The 23,856-nt window shown below is 43.2% G+C and overlaps 1 protein-coding gene across 10 annotated transcripts in view; it reads right to left on the bottom strand.

Annotated features, from left to right (window-relative positions):
• Positions 1-23,856, bottom strand: part of LOC131692768 (hepatic leukemia factor) — a 595,668-nt gene that overhangs the window by 246,700 nt on the left and 325,112 nt on the right. The window contains exons 1-2 of one of the 10 annotated variants that reach the window (XM_058980030.1): positions 20,313-20,451; positions 18,578-19,171 (exon numbers count right to left, since the gene is read on the bottom strand). The exons of 4 other annotated variants lie outside the window; for them this stretch is intronic. In XM_058980030.1, the coding sequence (XP_058836013.1) occupies positions 18,578-19,166 (589 nt within the window). In that variant the 5' untranslated portion in view covers positions 19,167-19,171; positions 20,313-20,451. 5 more of the 10 variants (XM_058980026.1, XM_058980027.1, XM_058980028.1 and 2 more) reach the window with 5 other exon arrangements.

A 23,856-nucleotide genomic window follows, 5' to 3' on the forward strand; every position in this document is an offset into this window, starting at 1 on the left:
CGATTTTGACGAACTGAATCGAATGGTGTATGACACTCGGCCCTCCGGGCCTCTGTTAAAAAGTCGATTTTTACAGTGATTGCATAGCCTTTCTTTATATGAGAAAGGCAAAAAGGCAAAAAGTAACTTATCCAGGGATACAATTATCCATAACTTGGAAACTGAACATCAGAATCAAAAACAACATAATAGCGTTCGGTCTGAGTGATAGGCGTTTCATTTGAAATTGTTTGAATAAGATCGGTTCAGCAATTGCTGAGAAACACGAATGAGAGTTTACCGTATACATACACACAAACATTGTCCTAAATCGTCGAAAAGAGTCCGAGGCTCAAACTATTTTTGAACGTTTTGATCGATTTAAATTTCTTTTATAAGAAATATCACGGAACTCTAAATTGCCTTCCAAAGATCCGTGGTTTAGGGAAAAATCCACTTTTTTAACTTTTCAAGTGTAAAGAATGTTTACTGAATTATTATTACAACCCTTATTCATCAACTGAAAATATGTTTCACCACATTATTGAGATATTGGAAATTGGAATTAGTCTATAGTGAAATAAAGATCTGTACTAAATTAATTCTTCGAATTTGAAGGATAATTGTATACTTGGATGATGATTGTTAGAACTGACGTAGCCTCGGAAATTATAACATTAAATCAAATATATATTAAATTTCAGTAAGACTTGAAAAAAATGTGAATTACATTAAAACCCTCACCAAACAAAAGTGTAGCTATGAATCAAAGCACTGCACGATCGAAAGCCCGCGGAGATTACTTATTATTTCATTCAATCAGGGAGGAACGCCATTCCCCTAGGGCAGATAAATACTGTCGGAGTTATGGAACGCATTTCAGCTAGCCGGGTTCGCATGGAATCGATTAATCAAATTAAATTTCAGTTCAAAATCCACGAGGCAAATTACATTGACCTAAGCTAGGTTCCAGGAGAATTGCGATGATGAGTTCACTTACGTTAGTAATTCAACCGCATTTGTCAACAAACAACCACTCCTTTTAATTCTAATAGTACCAAAATATATTGCTTATCATGATAGTCGATAGAATAAAATTAGAACTCCAGCAATTTTTCAAGAATTTTATCAATTGACCAAAACAAATTGGAAAATATCTGCTAAAAAAATGAACGGGAAGATTTAATCCTTTTGTTTCCAATCAAGCAACCTGCTAGTGCTGTGAGACGTTTTTTGTTCAATTCCTTAAGTGCTAGTTCCGAACAGTTTTCCATAACCTATTATTTAAATGCATCCAACAAAACCATACAGACACAAACACGCATCTCATCCAGCCGGGGCGACTAATTTTGTCGCCGGCACTCAACAGCACCTTCGGGAAACGTAATACACATCGAGTGCCTCTCCCAGCAGCCAGCGCCCGTCATCGCCTGGTCCGGGGAGCTAGTCCTGCGGCGTTGAATCTGATTTGATTTAAAAGGTTGAGGTATTCGTTCCTCTGGGTACCACTTCACTGCTGGCTGGATCTCGCGTGGAGGTAAGTGTGTTTAGATAGATAGGCACCGGCGATGGTACCTCTACAACGTACATGTAGATACACTTCAAACAAGAGGTAGATTTGTTTTGTTCACTTCCCCACCGCTGCCGCGGACAAGTTGTTGCTATTTTATTACAGATACAATTTATTCCATGCCGTCTCAAGTTGGTATATTTTTGCCATTTATCTAGCCTGCCATTGCAAATAATCACATGAGCACAGTGGAAATGGATAAAAGCGGATATGCTAATCAATGTGGGTCGAAACTGAAGCATGGGAGACGTTCTGGCGAACAATAGGGTATAAGGGGATGTTATTTTTCTTCACATTTATGGATATGAAAATTTGATTACATTTGGAAAACTTGACCGTCGTTGGTATCGTTTTTTCGCAGCGTGAGTTAGTGCCAGGGACTTCATGATATCAGAGGCCCCGTTTTAACCCTCTGCTGACCAACCCCGCTTTTTGGAGCGTTGCGGGAAAATCGCTATAGAATATTCAAAACACGATTGCATGTTATCACCACTATGAAAACCTCCTCACAACATTCCCATTAATCATGAAAATACATTGTTTGCATTTTGAAATCACTATATTGAATACATTCAATGTTGAAATTTGAAAATTTGAGGAAAACGAGAAAAAAACTATTTTGTGTATGGCAGTAATGGCCGAGTTGGACATTTTTTAAGGTTAAATGAAAAATCCTTAGCATTCGTGAGCTGCCAATACGTCTTTCGGCTTTCTCATTACAAAAACAATCTACATTAGCTTTTTGAGGCAAAATAAAAAAATTGGGCAGCAAAGGGTTAAGGATGGATATAAATTCAAACTAGAAGCCGTATTAGAAAAAATGACAATCTCAATTGTTTGTAACTCTTTAGCGTGTGCCGAAAACTATCAGAATTGTGAATTGAAAGATAAATCTGAATCAGACAATCAAGCAAAACCATGATAGCCGCAGGAAACGCAGCCCAGCCACAAATTAATACATGCGTCGATCCAATATTTCGATTCCAGTTTCAATTTATTTGAGCAAAAACAATGAATCGTACAAAAAGTTCGAAAGACACCAAATCGTAGTACGAAGCAGAACACAGTTGGCTAAACTCACGCATTGGCACTCAAAAATTGGCTAACAAATTGTCGTCTGGCGAGCGATTTGCAGATGTGGAAAACCGATTCAACTCTTCATCACATCTGGGACCGCCAATCTACAAAGATAAACCCTTCGGAAAGAAACTTCCGTTTTTTAGGTCTAACGAAGGCTTGACACCGTGATGGTAGGTTTAGCATCTTTCACTGTGCATGAACTGTTTTAGACTGGCGAATTTGAGATAAATAAATGGCCCTTAATTTAAGATTTGGTAATTATTTCCACTATAAGTGATATTATATTCATATTTATTTTCCGTCATCCTCTGTCGGCACTGCGTGCCTATCGCCGTCGCCAGAGAGGCGACTTCACTATCGCAATCACTTCACTCTAGATATCGGCCCACCAACACATGGAGTTTACTTTCCTTCCGAAGGATGACATGACCAAAGCGATTTTTTGTCTAAGCAAATCTCAATGACCGCGGCTGGTATTGAACCCAAATCCAATGTGGTGAGAAGCAGTTACGATTACCCCTCAACCACTGGCGCCGTCTTAAAAAAATATTCCCATTAAATTAGAGATATCGCCTTCCACACTGTTCTACTGAATTCTTCTATAATGAGCTCTGTTGAAGGTTACTTCTTATGTTTAACCGTTTATGAAATATAAAGTTCAATTGAAAAAGGACCTAAACATAATTTTATTAATTGTAATTTTCTTCATAGATAATTTGATTGAACAGAGTAGTTCGATATATTGAACAGTTTTCGAATCATTCGTAGTTTGCTGTCTCAAAATAGCTTCGAGAGAGAAGAATGCTAATTTTTTTCCAAAAATTTTTGATTGGGCAGGCGATTTGAGGATGTGACGATGCAGTTCAATTTTGTTTTGGCTTGATCTGGCATCCAGCAATCATTAAGCATTACACGAAGTTGGCCTTAAATCAATTTTGCGATATTTTAAATTTAAAAATCAGACTTTATTCATGACTAGTGTGTATCTACACACTAAAAAATAATGAAATTTAAACGACATGTAAATCAATACGAATGTAAACATACAACGATTGAATCCAAAAATTAACCCATTATTGCCCAACCTACTATATATAGTAGGTACTAAGAATAACTCCTATTACTCAAGTAATAACGCAGAACAGGCATTATCAACGAGTCAATATTGTTCATATTCTCCAGCAGAATATGTTTAGAGCAGTTTGAGTGGTTAAACCGGTGTTTATGTTTTGTTTTTAATCAATTTTCTCTTGAGGGGTTACACATTTTTGTTAGGATGAAAAAAATCGAATTTTTGTGAATTAAATATTCTGAAACTACATACGCTGAGGAAAATTTTCTCAAAGTTTCATTAAGATCGGAATACTACAACTTGAGTTATAGCTATTCATAGACCGCTACCCATTGACCACTCTTAGGCGGTGCGCAGTGTTTGATACGCTAGACCGTTGACTTGCTGCACCGACAGTAAAACTCGATTATCTCGGAGTTGTATTTTGTAGAAAAGTTCATCCGCGGCGATCACGATATCTCAGGAATCGATTAACCGATCAATCTTAGATTTTCACTGGTTGTTCCTTATTATATCAGCTACTTTGAGTACAAAAATAATTTTTCTGGGATGACCACATCATTTTTCTTCGATCGGAAAACACAAGTTGTGATGCGCGTGAAAAATAAGTTGGGCAATAATGGGTTAATTGAAAATTACGTTAAAATCAATTGGAGCATCAAACAGCATACAATTTTACACTTTCATTCATGTAATATTACATGTCATTCATTTTACAGCAGTATTCGAGTAAAAATACATTGAAGTGCATTGGTTTTCCGTTTAAAGAAACTGTAATTTTCAATCCACGTGTAAAATTATAGTAAAATTCATTGAAGAAAGCACGACAAGTCGTGTGTATTTGTGGTGGAACTTAATTTTACATTTATATTCATGCTCCAAATATGTGCATGAAAATAAACTTAAAATTACGAACTATTTTTTTCTGTGTACTTTCACACAATGTTTTGTAATACTGTCGGATAAATAAGAAATTTACGAAATCCTAATAGCAACTGTGAATTTAACTAAAAGCGGTTGGTAAAAAATGATAATCCTTCAAAAAATCCAAAAACCAAAAATTTTCACAAAATTAATATTTTTTATATCACTGAACTTTCGCATTGAAAATATTTGCTGAATGAATGGAAGAATTTCTCAATCCCTGGTGATCTATCGAGATGAGTGAATCGGATAAGCAAAAAGTGGTACTGCGGTCAAACTCTGTGACGATGTTTTTGTGTAAAATCAAGCATTCTTTGATGTGGAATATTTGCTGTAGACGAAAATGGAGCTTGGAGTTTCGATAGTCGTCTCTATCCAGTTTGACCATGTCAGTCATTCAGTATTGATAAAGTTCAACATAGTGAATTCGAAATATTTTAAATGGTCTCTTCTTGTGGAGAAATTATGGCTGGACCCTGTAATATTAAAACAATGCAATAGTAACAGAATCCAGAGAAATCTGCGCATATCAAGGACAGATTAATACGCACCAGTTCTGAGAACAGGCGACACATTTTTTGTTGGAGACGAACTACTGCGACACATGTGACACATTACATATAACCCTATTCAGAAACCGCAGAAGAACGCGCGTCTTCGGAAATAAATTCCAACACACGGTCTTTAATACCATTATGTACTTGAATCACGAACCAAATGTGTGGCTACTATTCAGACAATAATGACAACTGTAAAAGCTTCATCTATAACCTCAAAATCTACAACCAGTACTATCAGTGAGGAAGCAACTACCATGGATGGAAGTTTTGCACTCGTGACCCGGAATAACATGAAGATGGAGACAATCGGCATATCGGTTTCTAGAGAAATTTCGACGTCGCACAGTGGGGCAGAATGCTACTTTCGCGGCTTAAAATCTCTATCATCCAAATGTATCCTAAAGAATTGGTGTCTTCAGTAAAGAATCTCGGATGGAAATGAGGATTATTTTGACAGCGTTCGTTTCGATATAGATAAGTAGAAACTGTTCGGCGACTGATTGGGGATATATTTTTCAATATTTATTATTAACCCATACAACGAATACAATAACAAGACTAAAACAGAATGCAATTTTCGTAGAAAACTGTGTTACAAATCTGGTCTCGTTTGAAGTTAAAATAATAGAAAATTATAATAATCAACAGCATGAGATATAGCTTTGAAATGTTTTTGTTACGTATTTCCGATCGTGAAACACCCTTTAAAGGTCGTCATTGCAACTTAGAGTTAGAAATATTTTTTACCAGCGATTTTTTCATAAAAAAAATACTAAAATTCATTTTCTTGAGTATTTTTTTAAATGTCATGTAGTGCCATCTACATAAGTTATAGGGCATAAGCGTCTTTGGTACATATATTAAAAAAATAAACAAACAAATTTCTGGGTAGGACACCCCTGTCAAAAGATAGAACTGATCTAGCTCAGTTTCTAATTATCTAGATCAAAACCAAATTTGTTAAAATAATTCTTATTTACAACCAAGATACTTTGATGAAGACACCGATCCTCCAGGTTACATACCCAGGGCGCTAGAGGTTTTGAGCGTCGAAAGTAGCAACCTCCCTGCCCCACTGTTCGCCGGTGGTCTCTCCCTCAGAGTGGCTAAGAGCTAAATGACTCACGAAAACGGGCATCAGCATCGCGAGAAATGCCGCCGCCGTAAAACTCTCAGCAAGCAGATAAATAGGAACGAGTAGTGTGAAGAAGGATAAGAAACCTTGCGAAGGCGGTTGTAAAGAGATGGAAATCACTATGGTCGGTACACTTGGAATAGGTTTGCCTCTCGGCAGGTGACTAAATTTACAGCAGACCTGAGCAGATCTGTTATATAACGAAAGTTGGACAGCAAGCTATAAAAAGGAGCAATAAAAAACACAAATCATTAACACAAAATATAAACAGCAAGAACGCACTGTCTACAACAGTAATACCTAATGGGATCCACGGAATAACGAGAGTAGGAAGCTTTAGATTTAGTTGGTAGGCTTCCTAAAAACCATTGCAGAAAGAGTTCGACACTATCACGAGCCACCAGGCGAAACTAAATAGGTGATAGGGGACCAATCAAAAATTACCCCACGCAAAACGATTTTTTTCTCCAAATATGACAGTGAATCACTCATCGAGAGATTCGTAATCATGAACCAAACGCCCTGTATATCACAATATGTCACTGATGTCGCTTACCCTACGTTGTGATTCCTTTTTCTTCGATGTCACCAGAATTTTCCGGTTGGCACGAGGGTGATAATGGGTCCACGTACCCTACTTGCAGTTACCTGGCGCAGGTAACGAAGATCCCCGATGAGCAGCAGTAGAACGACGATCACCCAATAGCAGCTCGCAATTAAGGCGAGCGAAAAACAAAACTGCACGGGAAGCAGCGAATGCTTACAGTGACTGCTATTAGCAGTAGAACTAAACAGCAGCAGCAATGAAGAACTTAGTACAAGAGTTTTCGGGCTGACTAAACACGGCACTTTTCACTGTACTGAACACATTTATTCACCTACATACGGGTTACACATTGCATGTACTTGAAAACTAATTACACTAATTAAGAGATCGAAAGAAGAGCGATCTGATTTGCTTGTAGGTTTATTCTCGACTGTTTCATTCTCACAGTGTGAGCTAATGTTGGCTCACCACATCGTATCATCCCGGTTGCCAGAAGGGCCAGAAAAACCGGTATAACTGGCGCCCGGTAGCACCGGTCCTTGCGTGAGAATGGAACTTCTCACGCAGTGGGGCCAAAGTTTTGCGTGAACCAACATACTCGCCGCCTTGAACGAATATGTTCAACACAAAAACGTAAACAAACAGCATAGATTCTTACAGCTAGTTCACAATAAATTTTGCTCTTAATTTTAACAGTTTTGAGTAATTTTCTGCTTAAAGTTATGTTGTATCCGAACTCCGTTAGGTTGTAGGTGCGTCGCTGATAGTTGCTGGATGTTTTTCTGCTTCGGATGCCACCGTAGAGTAAGGTAGTAGACAAATTTTAGCGATCGGACGAGTGATGATGCCACGAGCTGTACGGAGCAAAACAACTCGTGCGAGATCTTTGCCGGGCAAAACTGCTTCTATGCGGGCAAGTGGCCATCGAATCGGTGGTTGCATTTCGTCGACTAAGATGACCATTTTCCCCGGAACAATTTCGTTGTTGCGTTTCCATCCGCGGGTATCTTTCAGCAGCTCTTGTAGGTACTCCTTCTTCCAGTGCGACCAAAATTGCTGCACATGCACTTGCAGCTGTTGATAGTGGTCGAGTCTGTTGGCAGGTACGTTCATTAAATCTGGGTCGGGCAGGGCATGTAGTGATGAACCGACGAGAAAGTGCGCTGGTGTCAATGCAGCTAGGTCGTTGGGGTCCTCCGAAAGTGGAAGCAATGGTCGGCTATTCATGATCGCTTCGATTTGTGTTAGTACGGTACACATAGCCTCGAACGTAAGGCGAGATGAACCGAGCTGTCGGTACAAATGTTTTTTTTTTGGCTATTTTGATTGCTGCCTCCCACAGGCCGCCAAAGTGAGGTGCCTTGGGTGGTGTCAAATGCCAGGTGATCCCTTCCTCGGCACACACAGAAGCTATTTCAGCCTGTTCAGCACGGTTATGAAATCTGGCAAACAGTTCAGCCAGCTCATTTTTTGCCCCCTCGAAATTTTTCCCGTTGTCTGAGTGGATGTGTGTGGGCCGTCCACGACGAGCGATAAATCGTCGCAGGGCACACAAGAATGCTTGAGTGGACAAATCACTGACTAATTCCAAATGCACTGCTTTGGTTGAAAGGCACAGGTAAGTCTTTGCAGGTGCGGCACGTTTGTGTATCGGGCGAAGGTATAGTGGGCCAGCATAGTCGACACCGGTGATGCTGAATGGACGACTTGGGATCACACGCTGGGCAGGTAACTGACCGATTTGTTGTTGGGCCAGTATTAGATTAAGACGAGTACAACGGAAGCAATTTCGTACTACGCTTTGAACCAGTCTACGGCCGCGGGGTGGCCAGAATTCCTCGCGAATCGTAGTGAGCAGCAGGCGCCCGCCGCCGTGCAGCAGTTTGCGATGAAAATGTTCAGCGATTAGTCGAGTGAACGGATGGTTGGTGGGAATAAGCGCAGGGTGCTTTGCTTGATAGGGTAACTGGGCAAGATTTAAACGACCTCCCACTCTCAACACTCTCTCTGGGTCGAAAAATGGGCTCATTCGGCGAATGTGGGACTGCTTCGGCACGGCGCTTTCCTTCTCCAGTTGCTTTATTTCTGCGGCGTATCCATCCTGCTGGGCGAGTCGGACGAGAAACGTTTTGGCATTGGCTAGTTCTGCTACGGTAAGTGATTGGTCGACCGGAATGGGGGATGGCGAAGGTTGGGTTCGTGCTTTTGAACGGGTGTTGGTGACAAATCGCATACAATATCCGATGACGTGGAGTAATCGGCTGTAGGAAGACCAACGGAGAAACCAGGGATGAACGGTAGGAACTGCTTGGGTGAGTGCAACCGTAGTTTTTAACTCCAGCTCTTCTGCTGGCACGCCTGGGGGAATGAAGATTGGCCAATCTTGTGGTGACAGTGACAACCAGCCTGGGGCACAGCTCCACAAGTCGCTTTGTAGAAATTCGTCGACTGACATGCCGCGCGAGACCAGGTCGGCAGGGTTTTCAGCTCCGGGAACGTGTTTCCACTGACATCCGTTCGTGTACTGCTGTATTTCCGAGACTCTGTTTGCGACGAAGGTCGGCCAGACGTTCGGAGGTGATCGTAACCACTGTAGAGTGACGGCGGAATCTGACCAAAAGTACGATGCAGAAACGTTGACGTCGATGGCCTTTTTGATTCGCGCGTGTAGATGAGCGGCTAGCACGGCTGCGCATAATTCCAAACGGGCGATTGTGATTCGTTTCAGCGGGGCTACTCGGGATTTCGACGCTAGCAGTTGAATCCTCACCTTTCCTTGGTCGTCTTCACATCGGGCGTACGTACAAGCTCCATATGCTGCCTGAGAAGCATCCGCGAAAGTGTGCAGCTGTATAACGGAACTCGGAAGAAATGCATATCTGTTGACATGGTGCTCAGATATTTTCACCAGCTCTTGGTGGTAGATTTCCCATCTCGATTTGATCGGTTCTGGAACAGGATCATCCCAACCGCAGGACAACAACCACAATTCCTGCATCAGGATTTTCGCACGAACGACGACGGGGGCAATGAGTCCAAGTGGGTCAAATAACTTGGCGATGTCGGAGAGGATAGACCGCTTCGTTGGATGTTCACTGCTAGATCGAATCTGCGAATGAAAACGGAGGTAATCTGCTTCAGGCTCCCAGCTGATTCCAAGTGCTTTGATGGTTTCGTGGGGATTAAAGTGCAACGCGGATTGCGTGCCGATCTGATCATCAGAGAGACCTTGAAGGACTTCGAGACAGTTCGACGTCCATTTTCTGAGCTCGAATCCTCCTTTCTGCAGAAGTTCGCTCAGCTCTACTCGCATACGGATAGCTTCTTCAATTGTTTCAGCTCCACCGATGAAATCGTCGACGTAAAAACTCTTTTTCAATGCTGGACCGCCTACCGGGTACACATCACCTTCATCCACCGCTAGTTGCTGGAGAGTTCGTGTCGCTAAGAACGATGATGGACCTAAGCCGTAAGTAACGGTCAGTAGTTCGTACGTCTGTACTGGAGAATGTTGGGAGAATCGCCACAGAATGCGTTGTAACGGCGTGTCGTCAGAGTGGACCTGTACCTGCCTGTACATTTTGGCAATATCTCCGACGAGAGCAACGGGAAAGGTTCGAAACCGCAAGATAATGTTCAGCAGATCGTCCTGCACCACGGGACCAACGCAAAGAGCTTCATTGAGGGAGAAGCCGGAAGAAGTTTTCGCAGAGCCATCAAACACAACCCGGACCTTGGTCGTCGTACTTGCTTCCTTAATTACGGGGTGGTGAGGTAGATAGTAGGTGGGAGAGTTGCGTTCGTCGTCCGCTTCGACCAGCCGCATGTGGCCGAGGGAGAGATACTCTCGCATGAACTGATGATATTCGTCCTTCAATTTCGAGTCTCGTTCCAGTCGTCTTTCCAGATATCCAAACCGTCGCTGTGTACTGCTTCTGGATTCGCCTAGCATCACATTAAAATCAGGTTTTCGGGGGTATCGTACAACATATCTGCCTTCGGAGTCCCTAGAAACGGTAGATTGGTACAGAGATTCGCAGCGCCGTTCTTCTATCGAATAATTATCGTTCGTCAGCTCTTCGGTTTTCCAAAAACGCTCCAAGCAATCCTCTAGCGAAAGTATTGAAACAGTGACTGCATCACAAGTGGTGTGCGTAGGAGCAGTCTGCTCGGGGGGGTTTGTGCTAGCCGAGCCTACGATAATCCAGCCGAAGACGCTGTCGACCAGAATCGGAAGATTTCTGTCAAGCTAAATGCGTGCAACGCTGGGGAAGAAGGAGTAGAAGTGCCGAGCACCCAAAACCATGTCGATCGGTTGACTTTCGTTGAAGGATGGATCAGCCAGAAGCAACCCCTTCGGAATCTTCCATCCCACAGTTGAAACGCTTTGCGAAGGGAGATTTGCCGTCACTTTGTCCATCACCAAAAAGCTGACGCCACACGAAAAGTCACCCGTCCTTGAATGTACCTGTGCGAACACCGATTCACGTACCGGTTTAGATAGCTTGCCGGCTCCCTGTACCGTAACATTCACGGGTTGTCGCCGCAATCGTAGAATTTGCGCCATGCGATCCGTGATGAGATTCGGCTGAGATGTACTGTCCAGAAGTGCACGAGCTAGATGTTCCACACCGTAGGTGTCGATGACCTTCACAATGACAGTGAGAAGAAAGACGTCTTCGCGAGGATGTTGTAGAGCAGAACTAACTTCGACCACAGGAACATCCTCAGTAGCAGCCACCGTAGATTGCGTAGATGACTCGACCACAGAAGACCCATTAGATGGCGTAGTAGAAGCGGTTGCACCAGGACTAGAGGAAGCTCCTTCGCTAACGTTCTTTCGGGAACCATCGCTCTGCCCGGAATGAAGAAGCGTATGGTGACGTCGATTGCACTTCCGACAGCTGAAATTTGAAGGACAATTGCGGACAAAATGATCACCCTTCAAGCAGTTGTGACAAAGGCGTTTGGAATTCACAAGCTGCTGACGTTCACTCGGTGAAATCCGGTTGAATTTCTGACACTTCGTCACGGAATGCGACTGGTTGCAGGCGATGCACTTTTCACCCAAACTTGCAGTCGACGCACACGAAGTAAAGCGGAACTGAGAGTGGAGATGATTCTTCTTTGGTGGATGAGCTGAAATACCAGAAGTTGACGCTGATTCTACTGTATGATGGTTCACAGAGATGGATTCTAGCACTCGTGTTCTCCGCTGCAGAAACTCGATGAGACAGGCGTAGTCCGGATTCGCTACCGTCGACGCATGGTCCTCCCATGCCTTCAGTGAATCATCGTGCAGGCGCGTACACAGTAGATGTTCCAATATAGTGCTCCAAGCGTCGGTTGGTTCTCCCAGTTGATGCAAGATTTTCGTATGCCGCTCGAATTCGTCAACCAACCCATGTAGTGATGCAGCAGACTCCTTCTTCATGCGCGGGATGTCGAAGAGTGCCTGCATATGCCGCTTCTTTAGCAAGTAGTCATTCGAATACCGATTCTCCAATGTTTGCCAAGCCAAAACGTAGTTAGCGGAACTGATACCAATCGACTCGATCAACTGAGCAGCTTCCCCCTTGACAGCTGCCCGCAAATAGTGAAATTTTTGAATATCCGGCACCTCCGGATTTAAATGAATGAGCGCCAAGAATGTATCATGGAATGCAAGCCATTGCATGTAATCTCCATTAAATTCGGGCAAAGAAATCGTCGGTAACTTGATACCAGAGAGAGTAGAGGACACGTGTGGGGGAACAGGGCTCCAATTGTTAGGAATAGAAGGCAATTTTGAAATGAGACTGGCTTTTATTTCAAATAGCCGAGGTTCAAAGGATGCACGAGTGGCAGCGTGCTCTGCCCTACCTTCATCGGTCGTCTCGTTGTCCTCAAGCTGCGCCTGTACTGTCTCCAGGTTGTTCCATACTCCATTCAGGTACTCGAGCCTCAATGTCACCTGCGTATGGTCCCGTTGAGCGTCGTAACCGGCAGCAAACGCCTCTGCCCGACCCAGAGCAGCAAGCAATGTGTTCCGTCGTGCAAGCAGCTGACCTCGTGACTGCCCTTCCGCCATTTTGTAAAGCGGGACAATGGATCAGGAGCGCGTCGATGTCTGATGAACGACCTGCAGACCAGAGGACCAAAAGTAGACCCACAAAACGTGGTAAAGAAACTTGGAAAGGTGCTCACCTGTTCGAAGGCAAAAAGTGCCTTGTATTGTATACAGCCAACAGGAACTCGTTACAGTACCGACCGTACTGGATTACAATAAAACCTTCCGGAATTGCCAGACCACGCCAGCAGAAATCGCCGAAAAGCTCCAAAGAAGGCAGTTCAATGCGCGTATGGCAGGAACAGTTGGTAAAAGTGCACGATAGTAGCACCACAGCACGGGTTGCCAAGGCTAGGGACGCCACAGCAACAGCAGCAACCAGCAAAATCCACGACACGTGTTGCAACAGCTAGGGACGCTGTAAAGCAAGCAGCAAATGCCACGGACACAGCTCCAAAAACCAGCAAAAAACTAGGCACGGATTTCCACAGCTAACAATTTAGTGGTAAAATCGTCGCAGCAGGATTTGCCACGATCCGGAATGCCACAGCAGGAACCAGCTAACAGCATACAACGATCAACGCAGCTAGGGACGCCACGAAGTACAATGGTCCAATTGTCCGATGGCAAAATGGCGCCTTGAAGCCAGCGACAATGCCACCAAGCCTTGCCGAATAGCAGCAATTGTCGACCAGGAACAAATTGAGCCGTCGAAGTATGCAAAGAAATGCGAAGAAAATCTAGAGGGCACCTGCGATACCCGCAAAACAATTTGGACAGGTAATTACCTTGCGCCCGTTAAATCGAGCCTTGTAGTAATAATATGCAGCAAGCAGCGGGTGATGAATCCGAAATCTCCTTCGTAGAACCTCCTTTCGTACCGGCTTCCAAAATGGCGATGCTCAATGGACGGCACTGCACGCGGTCCGGACAGAAATCCTGGTCACGGCACTAAAAATTATGATGTCGCTTACCCTACGTTGTGATTCCTTTTTCTTCGATGTCACCAGAATTTTCCGGTTGGCAACACGTACCCTACTTGCAGTTACCTGGCGCAGGTAACGAAGATCCCCGATGAGCAGCAGTAGAACGACGATCACCCAATAGCAGCTCGCAATTAAGGCGAGCGAAAAACAAAACTGCACGGGAAGCAGCGAATGCTTACAGTGACTGCTATTAGCAGTAGAACTAAACAGCAGCAGCAATGAAGAACTTAGTACAAGAGTTTTCGGGCTGACTAAACACGGCACTTTTCACTGTACTGAACACATTTATTCACCTACATACGGGTTACACATTGCATGTACTTGAAAACTAATTACACTAATTAAGGGATCGAAAGAAGAGCGATCTGATTTGCTTGTAGGTTTATTCTCGACTGTTTCATTCTCACAGTGTGAGCTAATGTTGGCTCACCACATCGTATCATCCCGGTTGCCAGAAGGGCCAGAAAAACCGGTATAACTGGCGCCCGGTAGCACCGGTCCTTGCGTGAGAATGGAACTTCTCACGCAGTGGGGCCAAAGTTTTGCGTGAACCAACAGTCACATTTTGTCAACCTCCCTCCCCTCAAAAGTGTTACGTAATTTATGAATGGAGACTTGTTGAAGATGCCTGATACAAAACTGTGATTATTATATTCGATAACTGATTTATTGAGCTGAGGCGATTGATACACAAGACTCGGCCCTCCAGGATTTGGAATTCTTCAGAGTTTAAGGGCTTCCATTCCTATTCTTTTATAAGAAACGTAAAAAATGTATTAGACATATGACGCTGTTTCTCGTTTATTATTTCAACTCCTGTGAAATACATTCTCCAATGAGTTTATGTTGCATTACATTTTGTATTGCAGAAATTATGGGCGATACTGTGTTTTCGAATGTAATAAATGACTTCTATTTTTAAAGATTTTTAGTATTTAAGGTGAGTTTTAGTCTATTACATGAATGATTATATTCATGCATGATTTTAGGATTTCAATAGTGCACGATCTCCATAAGTCAAATAGATGAAAAATGAAATCCAAAGAACGGTTGAATTTATTTAATCAAAATCGGGTTCGGGTTGTGTAAGGGTTATAATTTTTTCAATGCGGGTACGGGTCAGGTTTTATATTTTCGATAAATCCCGGTGCGGATCTGGTTCGGGTAAATTTACAAAAATAAAATTTGGGTTCGTGTCGGGCCCGAATACGAAAAAGCCCGCCCATCTCTAGAGGAGACCTGCTTTTCACTGTTTTTAAATTTTTGAAATTTATCCGATGCATGTCAAACATTTGCAATATTTTTGTCAGCGTGGACAACTTTCTAGTTCCTTTTGACTGCTGGAATTTCTATCATATGGTTTACATACCATCGAGTTGTCTTATCATGCTCGCGGCTATGTTTCTGACACTACTAGACTCTAGTTAATAATTTTGTGAGTAGAACATGAACAATGAAATAATCTCATAAACTTTGAAACATTTCGTTTCTAGAGCGTTTTTGTTTTTGAAGTCGCTCGGACTGACATGTTTTTTCTTTACGATTTTGCGTAACAAACCTAAACTGATTCGCTGCTAATGAAAACCGACATAATCGCTACACTTTCTAAGTCAATTCGTTCTCTAATTTCAAAATTGATGGAGAGTAAAATTTTAGAAAACGATATGCTAAACAAATACCTAATAAAAAAACTCTTTGAATAAATATAATTAGCTCTAGACCTTATTTTCACTTCCACCATCAAGAAATAAAAATAAATATTCATCTTGTTTATTTGATTGCAAAACTCGGATCGTTTTATAATACTTTTGGAAAATTATTGCACTTAACGCAAGTTGTACGAATGGTGAAGAAGTAACGTGCTTTCGAAAACAGAATAACCAGATCGGAGTGCGATTCCGAAAACATTTAAATTGAGTGTATAGAAAATATGACACAATCACTCTTGGGTCGTTACCCGTTGATCGTTTCTTTTTCCTCCCAAAAAAGAACGAGAGACAATGCATGTTCAATACATAATCGAAAAGAATCGTTGCTCTCAAAGGCCAAGTTCTCACGTGTAACATAAGGTTTTGTGTGGATAAGTCGGCGGCCACATACTGAAGCGATGAAATTGAAAAGTTAATCCCAACACACTAACATAGAGATACAACCAGCCGCAACATTTTAGTCACCCTCGTAAATTGCCTATTTATTTCTCTCTACTGTTTCATCGCGTTTTATATACACTTCCATGAACATCGATTGGCAATCATAGAGAGCGGCTAAAATGCTGCTACTAGTTGCAATATTAAGTTCCTTGTGGGAACATAGACTAAGACCAAAAGTTCACAGGCCCCCTATGTGATTAATTGGCAATCTGTGATTCAACATCAATCGTCATTCGAGTGAAAGAAATGTTACTTCCTACCGGTAAAGTTAACCCTAGAACGTTGCACTTGCATTTTCCACCCTAGAACGATGCACTGGGGTACAAATGTACCCCACGCTTTGATCGCAATTTTCGAAGGTAAAAATGCAAACAAAATAAATGTATAGTACATCATTTTCTTCGTTTTTTAATTGCGAAAACAGCTGTGTAAGTGAAAGAACGGAATTTATTGAATCAATGATACATAAATTGTTTGAACAAAAATAAGTGAAAAAATCGCGGTTTTTTACTTTTTTCACAAAATTTACTACAACTTTGCGAATTTTCAACCGGTGATCTAGAAAAGGTATAAAATCGAATTTCAATATTTTTGAAAAAGTTCAGTTATTTGGAAGAGTGAAATTTTAAAAATCGGGTTTAGGAAAATACCACGAAATGGGGTAGAAATTGAAATGAAAAAAATATATCTGACCAGCAATACATTGGTAATATGCAACGTTACTGTTACAGCAGTTACTATGCGCAAATTATGCTTACGAGCCATTGTTTCGAAAAAATATAAAAAATAAACAACACAACAATAAAAATCAACAAAAATGAGAACGATTTTTTTTTTCACTTCAAAATTGAATTAAATTATTTGAATAAATGATTAAAAACGATTTTATAATACTAATTGTTATTTACGTAGGAAAACAACCAGTATTTAAACTGGTATTGTCACGAGTCACATTTTTACGGACAGCACAAAACCTGACGAAACGCTAACGGCAACCGTACAATGGGGTACAAATGTACCCCACGCAAACTTTGACACCTGCTTCCACGAAGGGTATAAGCAAACTGGTTATACCACCTTTTCCTTCTCTTACTAGGCACTCTAAATTGAATTATGGATAGGGTCCCAGGTCGATAAATGCCGAATTCTCGTCTTCACGCGGCTACAAAGAAGGCGTGGGGTACATATGTACCCCAGTGCAACGTTCTAGGGTTAATAATAAACGAATGTTAAATGCGATACTGCACCAATTTAAACAGCGTTTTAGTACCGAACACTCGTACTCGTATAAATTATGTGTCACTAAAAGTGGTATTGAGTTAAAAACGCACGAACAATAGCTGACTTCTCGAAAAATAGAAATACCAGTTACGCAGAGCACGATTTAGTATATTTGAGGTGAGATCTGAGAGCACAGTAGATTAACTTCCAACTTCACGAAACACAAATTTGTTAACAGTCGACATGTTTGCTTGTAATTTTTTTCTGGAAAATTTCTGGGGAGCCATCCCCCTTCTGGCGACTCTGGTCCTCTATCACCCCTGAAGAGATTATTAATCATGAAACAAACACTCAGTATATGCGCATAAAATCCCGTTACAAGTGGTAGTTTTACTATATTTGAAAAAATATGGAGAGAGATATTAAGCCTGCATACCCTTTAACCAGTGTTCGTTATAGTCGATAGGATTTTGAGTATTCAAAGCAACCCTTTCTCCCCATATTGTATTTTGGACTAACGAGAATTTTCGAATTATTGAATAATAAATTCACATTTAAAAGATCTAAACCGATTTTGGTGGTATGCCTTGTCCATTAAAATTTAAGAATAAATAATTCCAGGGCATTTTATGACATTTTACGCGAAAGAGATAAGGTTAAAGATCAAAGAAATCATTACCAAACCTTACCACGAGACATATTATATTCACAAAGTTTTTTTTTTTAAATTTGACTGACATATGGAATGTCTCCCATATATGTGATGAATGATTTTAGAATCGATACAGAAAGGACACAAATTTTGCCGAATACAGAACGGCTAACCCACATAGAACAACCCCTAGAACTTGTATTTTTGTTTTCAAAACTATAACGCACACGAGCGAAAACGAAACCGCAACCGTTCCAGACGTCCCTGACGCATCTAGAGTCGGACGTTCTGCTTATTGAACACTTTCCCCCCGACCGGCGCGATCACCGCTGCTGGATGACGCACACACGCTCTCGACGAAATAATTGGATGCGCACGAGGTACCGCGTGTGCCTAGACGAAACAATTGCCCCAATATATACTAATAATCATACATCGCACCAACACCAGCCAAGCTACTCATCACGACGACACTAAGCTATCTGACATTTGATCTCGTGCGGTACTTAACGATCAACGAGTACCTCTCTGCTGATCGACGCTACGACGAGATAAGCATCTTCGACACAGAGAGAGAGACACAGTTCACATTTGATCCGTTTGGCGCTCCAATCGCTCGGAAGGTAACGTTCAAGTAAAATTATGCACTGACCTGGTGGGTAGTAAAATCGTTTGGAGAATTGTGGAGGCCCTTGGTTTCCTCCGGCCATCGCTGGCATATGTTGATGTTGCTGCTGTTGATGGTGATGGTGATGTGACGGCGGGTTACCATGATGCTGCAGCTGAGAACTGTGATGTGTACTATTCTGGTGGCTCACTGGTAGATGCTGTTGCTGCTGCTGCTGTTGTTGCTGAACGGCTGCGGCCATGGCGATACCATATTGATTTTCACTGTAAAGCCGCTGATACGAGGGAAAGGTCCAGTTCGCGGTAAGAGAGTTGGATCGTTCCAGACGGGAGGGGTGCGGTTGATTTTGAATCTGCTGGGAGATTGACCAAGGATTACGCGGGGGTTCACTGTGTAGATGCCTTTGCTGCTCCTGTTGCTGGCAGAGATTTACCTCTTGCTCTGCTTGGTCGGAACTACCGACACTCTGAGCCATTTCTTCCTCGGACTGATTCGCCACACTTTGCGGGTCATCCGCACCATTCATTTGATAATAATTTGTCATTTCGGAACCTCCACCACCTCCACCGGACTGGTCGCTGAAATAGCTGCCACAGGCAGTTTCAGTTCCCATTTTCACTTTCAAAAGAAAAACACTATTTGCCACTGCGTCGTAAATTCACTCGTACAATCGCTTTATTTACAGTAACAACAAAGAAACGATTTCTACGCCTACTATTTCGTGCTCTTTTTTTTCAAACCAACAACACGAGCCTAGCGATTTACGGGCCACGGAATAGCTGTTATTGATGTAAGAAGGAATTTCGCAAAGCGACAATTTTGAAACAGTAGGCCGGTCATTCTCGTATGGCACCGACGGCGCTAAACACCCGGTCTAGCGCAACGAATGCACCCGGTGATAATTCACTCGCGCCCGGAATGGAACAGCAAAACGGAAATACACACACACTTTGTCAATACCAGCTAAGTCCACCCACAAGTTGTCGCCGACGTATAGCAAGTACACAGCGCAACGCCGAGGAAAAGTCGATAATCGTATTTATTGCTGAAAGGTCAAAGCGATGGCGTCATAGCCCACACTGTGTTCATATACCGGTAAGTTGACCACGGGATTTAGTGACCTAAAACATTTTCTTTTCCCTTGCTCCTGTGGAACAGAACAGAAAAGCACGGAAGGAAAACGGAACACAAAGAGCCACTCATACGCATCCGGATCCCCAGGAATGAATAAGAATGTCAACTCCTTTTCCTGACGGTTGGCCTAAGGTTCTCAGCACGTCAAGTTAGAGCTACGCTGCGGATCTACTAAACGCAACCCATGCCAATACCATGAAACCGTTTTGCGGATAGTAGTTTCCAAATGAGAACTTTTTACCAACTAATCTCCGTGGGATCGATGCATCAGGCTCATTATCAGTAGGACTTTTTCCAGATCACTTTCACCTTGAACTACTTTGAATGTGATTAAACAATCGGTTTGAATTCCGCGAGGATACACACAAACACGACTTGTTGACGACGCCTTCAACTGTAAACTGTTGCATCGCTTCAGTTCGATTCACGGATTATCCTTGGCTCCAGCAGACTCCTGGATCAATTGCGCACTACATCTCTGCCGTCTCACTCATTCGGATCATGCACGCCAACATGTGACCCCAAATGAGCACGAAGCAATACCCGGAACCTCTGAGTACCGGAAGCCTCCGACCTCGGTCCGATCCCCGAAGTTTTTAACGAATGCGTGCGACATAGACTCTACCTTACCACTCCCGTGCTTCTGACCGACGTTGCACTCATTGATAGACTGACTGAAAACCCCAGTCAGCGCCTGTACTCCTGTGCGGCTTCTGCCCGATTCTACAAGCCTCCCGTTCGCCCACCACCTTTCTCCATCCCACCACACACACAGGGAAGCACTTTGACGCAAGGGGGTGGAGTTTCGTGTCACGCGGATTCAGACACGATCAAGCGTATAGTAAGGTAAACTTTATGCAAAATACACGTGGCCGACCACGTTTGTCTTTCGCTCTCTATCTTTCGCACAGTCACTATCAGCACAGTTGTGGAGTGCAGAACCTTCGCACTAATAACAATCAACCAGTCAAACCTATCCGAGCAGAGACAGAGAGACCGAGCACCGGGTTGAAGAGTTATCTATCTATGTATGCGATTCAAGCAATACAGCTCCTTACTCTCCACTTGCCTGCTCTTTACGCGAGTTTATTCGGCAAAGGTGAGGACATTTTTTTTCATAACAACACACTTGGATGCCCCCTTCCCTTCAAAGGGAGATTGCTCCGCACCGCATATGAAACACAGCAAGGTATCGTCTTTCGGCTTCCTCTAATCATTCAATATGTGCCACTGGCAGGCAGGTTGACTGTTACTGACTTCATCCCTCACCGAACAGGAATCTTATTTTTCGACGAGTAATTCAATTCAACTGAATATGCTCCCCAACACTGGCGGGAATCGTTACCCAGGGACGCGCGGTTCGGATGCATCAATTAAAGCCGTGTCGGGAGCCGCAAATAGGGTGATTTATTTTCTTGCCTCTCTACGAACGCCGCCCGCTCGCGTTGGCAGTTCGCTGCAAAGATGTTATCGTCGGTGGCGCGTTTGTTTCGGAAGGTAAAATAGTCAGGGAATTGCACCCGAATTGTTTGGAAATTTCTTAATATTATTCCAGGGAAGCACTGCTGAAATTTCATCAAGTTTGATGAATGACGTGTGATGCTGTGCGTGATTTGCAGTATATATGTAAGAATAATAAAGCGAGGTTCATTGGACACTTTGATACTTTTGTGTAACAAAAACTTTAAAGAACGTTCACAAATGCGGGAAACTTTTAATAAGAGCAACGTAGCAGAAGCAGGATAGGTACAATTATAGAAGATTTAGGCTTATAAAATATATCTAGATTTCTTCATTAAATAGTGGTTAGGTTGGGGTCAAGACCTCAAGCACAAAATAATTCAGTATTATTTGAATGTTCGAAGGCGTCAAGCAGGTCCCCATTGATAAATCTCCCGTGGTACTCGGGAAAGATGATCTCACTGTTTCGCGAAACGAAGGTATATATTCCTTGTTTTGTCTTGAGACTTTGTTTTTTCCTTTTCAAGTATTTTCATGAGCGTGTCCAGTGGTGTAGTAAGAAATTTTTTTGGGAGGTATATGATTTTTTGTATATATATATGAAAAAATGTTCAAAAACATTCTGAACAGGAAAAAAAATGTTCTAAACCGACAACTTAGGGAACGGGTTTGGGTAGTCAAGGTAGGAAAGCTAGCTGTTGGTATAGAATTAATGCTCTTCCCCCACGAGTACAATCTGGGCGGCAAACGTCAGACTGTCTAATTTACTGAGCCCTTCAGTTCCCTTGTGCAATTCAGTACCACTTCCTCGTTGAGCTTCCGACTGGTTCGCGAACTATTCGGTCTAGTCCCCGACGACAGATCTAGCCTACTCCGACGAAAAGTTCCCCGGCGAGAGAAGTTCGAAAGCTAGCCAGCTGGTGGTGTGTCGTCGCGATCTACGCGGTCTCGTTCCCGGCAGTGAATCTGACTGTCGCTGACGGAGAGGTCCCAGACGAAAGAAGTTCTCCCGATACCGATTCTTATTTGGTTTCAGTACTACAACTTCTTGTGCCCTTTGGCTCCGTGACCGGTGCCATTTAGCACCGCAACTGCTTTAAGCGCTTTAGTCTTTTTCTTGGGCCATTTAGCACTACTTCCTTGATGATCTATTCAACTCCTCGACTTGTTCGCGAACAACTCGGTCTATTCCCCGTCGATGGACCAGACCTACTCCGACAGAGAATTCCCCCGCGAGAGAAGTTCTCCCGAGATCGAACTAATCAGCTAGGTGCCGAGGTTAGTTCGGCGATTCTGGTGAAGCAGGGTGTCCGGTGCACTAGTGCGCCGATGACCTGCGACTAGTGGTGTCTCGTCTCTGTCTACTCAGTCTAGTCCCCAGCGGTGAATCTAGCTTACGCTAACGGAGAGTTCTCTGGCGAAAAAAGTTCTCCCAATATCGATTCTTCTTTTGTTTTCACTATTTTTCTATCGGGACAACCGGTGTGGTGCCGTGGTCGGTCTGACGAATCTGCATCTAGCGTGACGTCCGGTTCGCTGGCGTTTCGACGACTCATACTCGCGCTAGTCACTCGACTAGTCCTCGGCGGTGAATCTAGCTTATTCCTGCGGAGAGTTCCCTGGCGGTGATTGCTCTCCCGAAACCGTTGTTCGATGTCCATTCCGTTGTAAGACGGCCATGGTCTACATCAGCGGTTCTCAACCTTTTTCGTACCACGGACTCCTTAGATATCACACTGGGTTGCTGCGGACCCCCATAGATAAACATCAATTTTGTATGCTATCAATATGTTATTTTCAATTTGTTAGGAAACATGACTTGAAATTTCAATATGCACTTGGAAAAAATATTTTTCTTCGCGGACTCCCAGCAATGACTTCGCGGCCCCCTAGGGATCCGCGGACCCCAGGTTGAGAATCACTGATCTACATCATATCTCTGTTTACTGCGTTCCACGTCTTTACGTCGCTTGTCATTCTGTAGGCTACATTATCCGTGTTGATGTCCGGTCCTCCCGTTTTAAGTAACTCCCTGCACGTCACTTCAAACCTCGGACATTCAAAGACTCTCCTCGGACATTCAAAGACTTCAAACCTCTGACATTCAAAGACGCTCCGGTGTCTCCTCGATGATAACACTCCAAGCACAGTGTTGACGTTGCGTACCCACACCGATGAAGATACTCCTTAAGCACCCGTGGCTCGATAGGAGCTGTTTCAGGTGGAAGGTCATCTCTCCGTGCTTTCTATTGACCGACAGGTTTGGATAAGCCGGTAGGTCCACTTTACTTTCTCCGTATTGTCCCATTCCTGCTGCCACGTCACCATCGAATCGATTCTCATCATCTTCCTCACGTTTCTGGCGTTTCATTGTTTGTAGCACTTGATATCCTCCGTCAGGGTAATGCAGATGGGGATCATCTCGGCGACGAGGCATACTGCCTCCGGTACGCAATCGCAACTCGTACGACCAGCGTCTTGTTCAGCTTTTCGCGGTTTCATTGTCTCCGTCACCGACACCTCCATTTCTTCAAGTGTCTCACCGTTAGTGACACATCGTCCACGAAACCAACGATTTTCACTTTCCTGGGAAGCCGCAGTGTTAAGACCCCATCGTACATCCCATTCCAAAGTGTTGGACAGAGGATGGAGCCCTGCGGAACGCCCGCTGTGACTCGACTCGCATTGCCTATTGCCCGTTTGTTCGT

Source organism: Topomyia yanbarensis, chromosome 3, assembly GCF_030247195.1.
Source record: "Topomyia yanbarensis strain Yona2022 chromosome 3, ASM3024719v1, whole genome shotgun sequence".
Taxonomy (NCBI): Eukaryota; Metazoa; Arthropoda; class Insecta; order Diptera; family Culicidae; genus Topomyia; species Topomyia yanbarensis.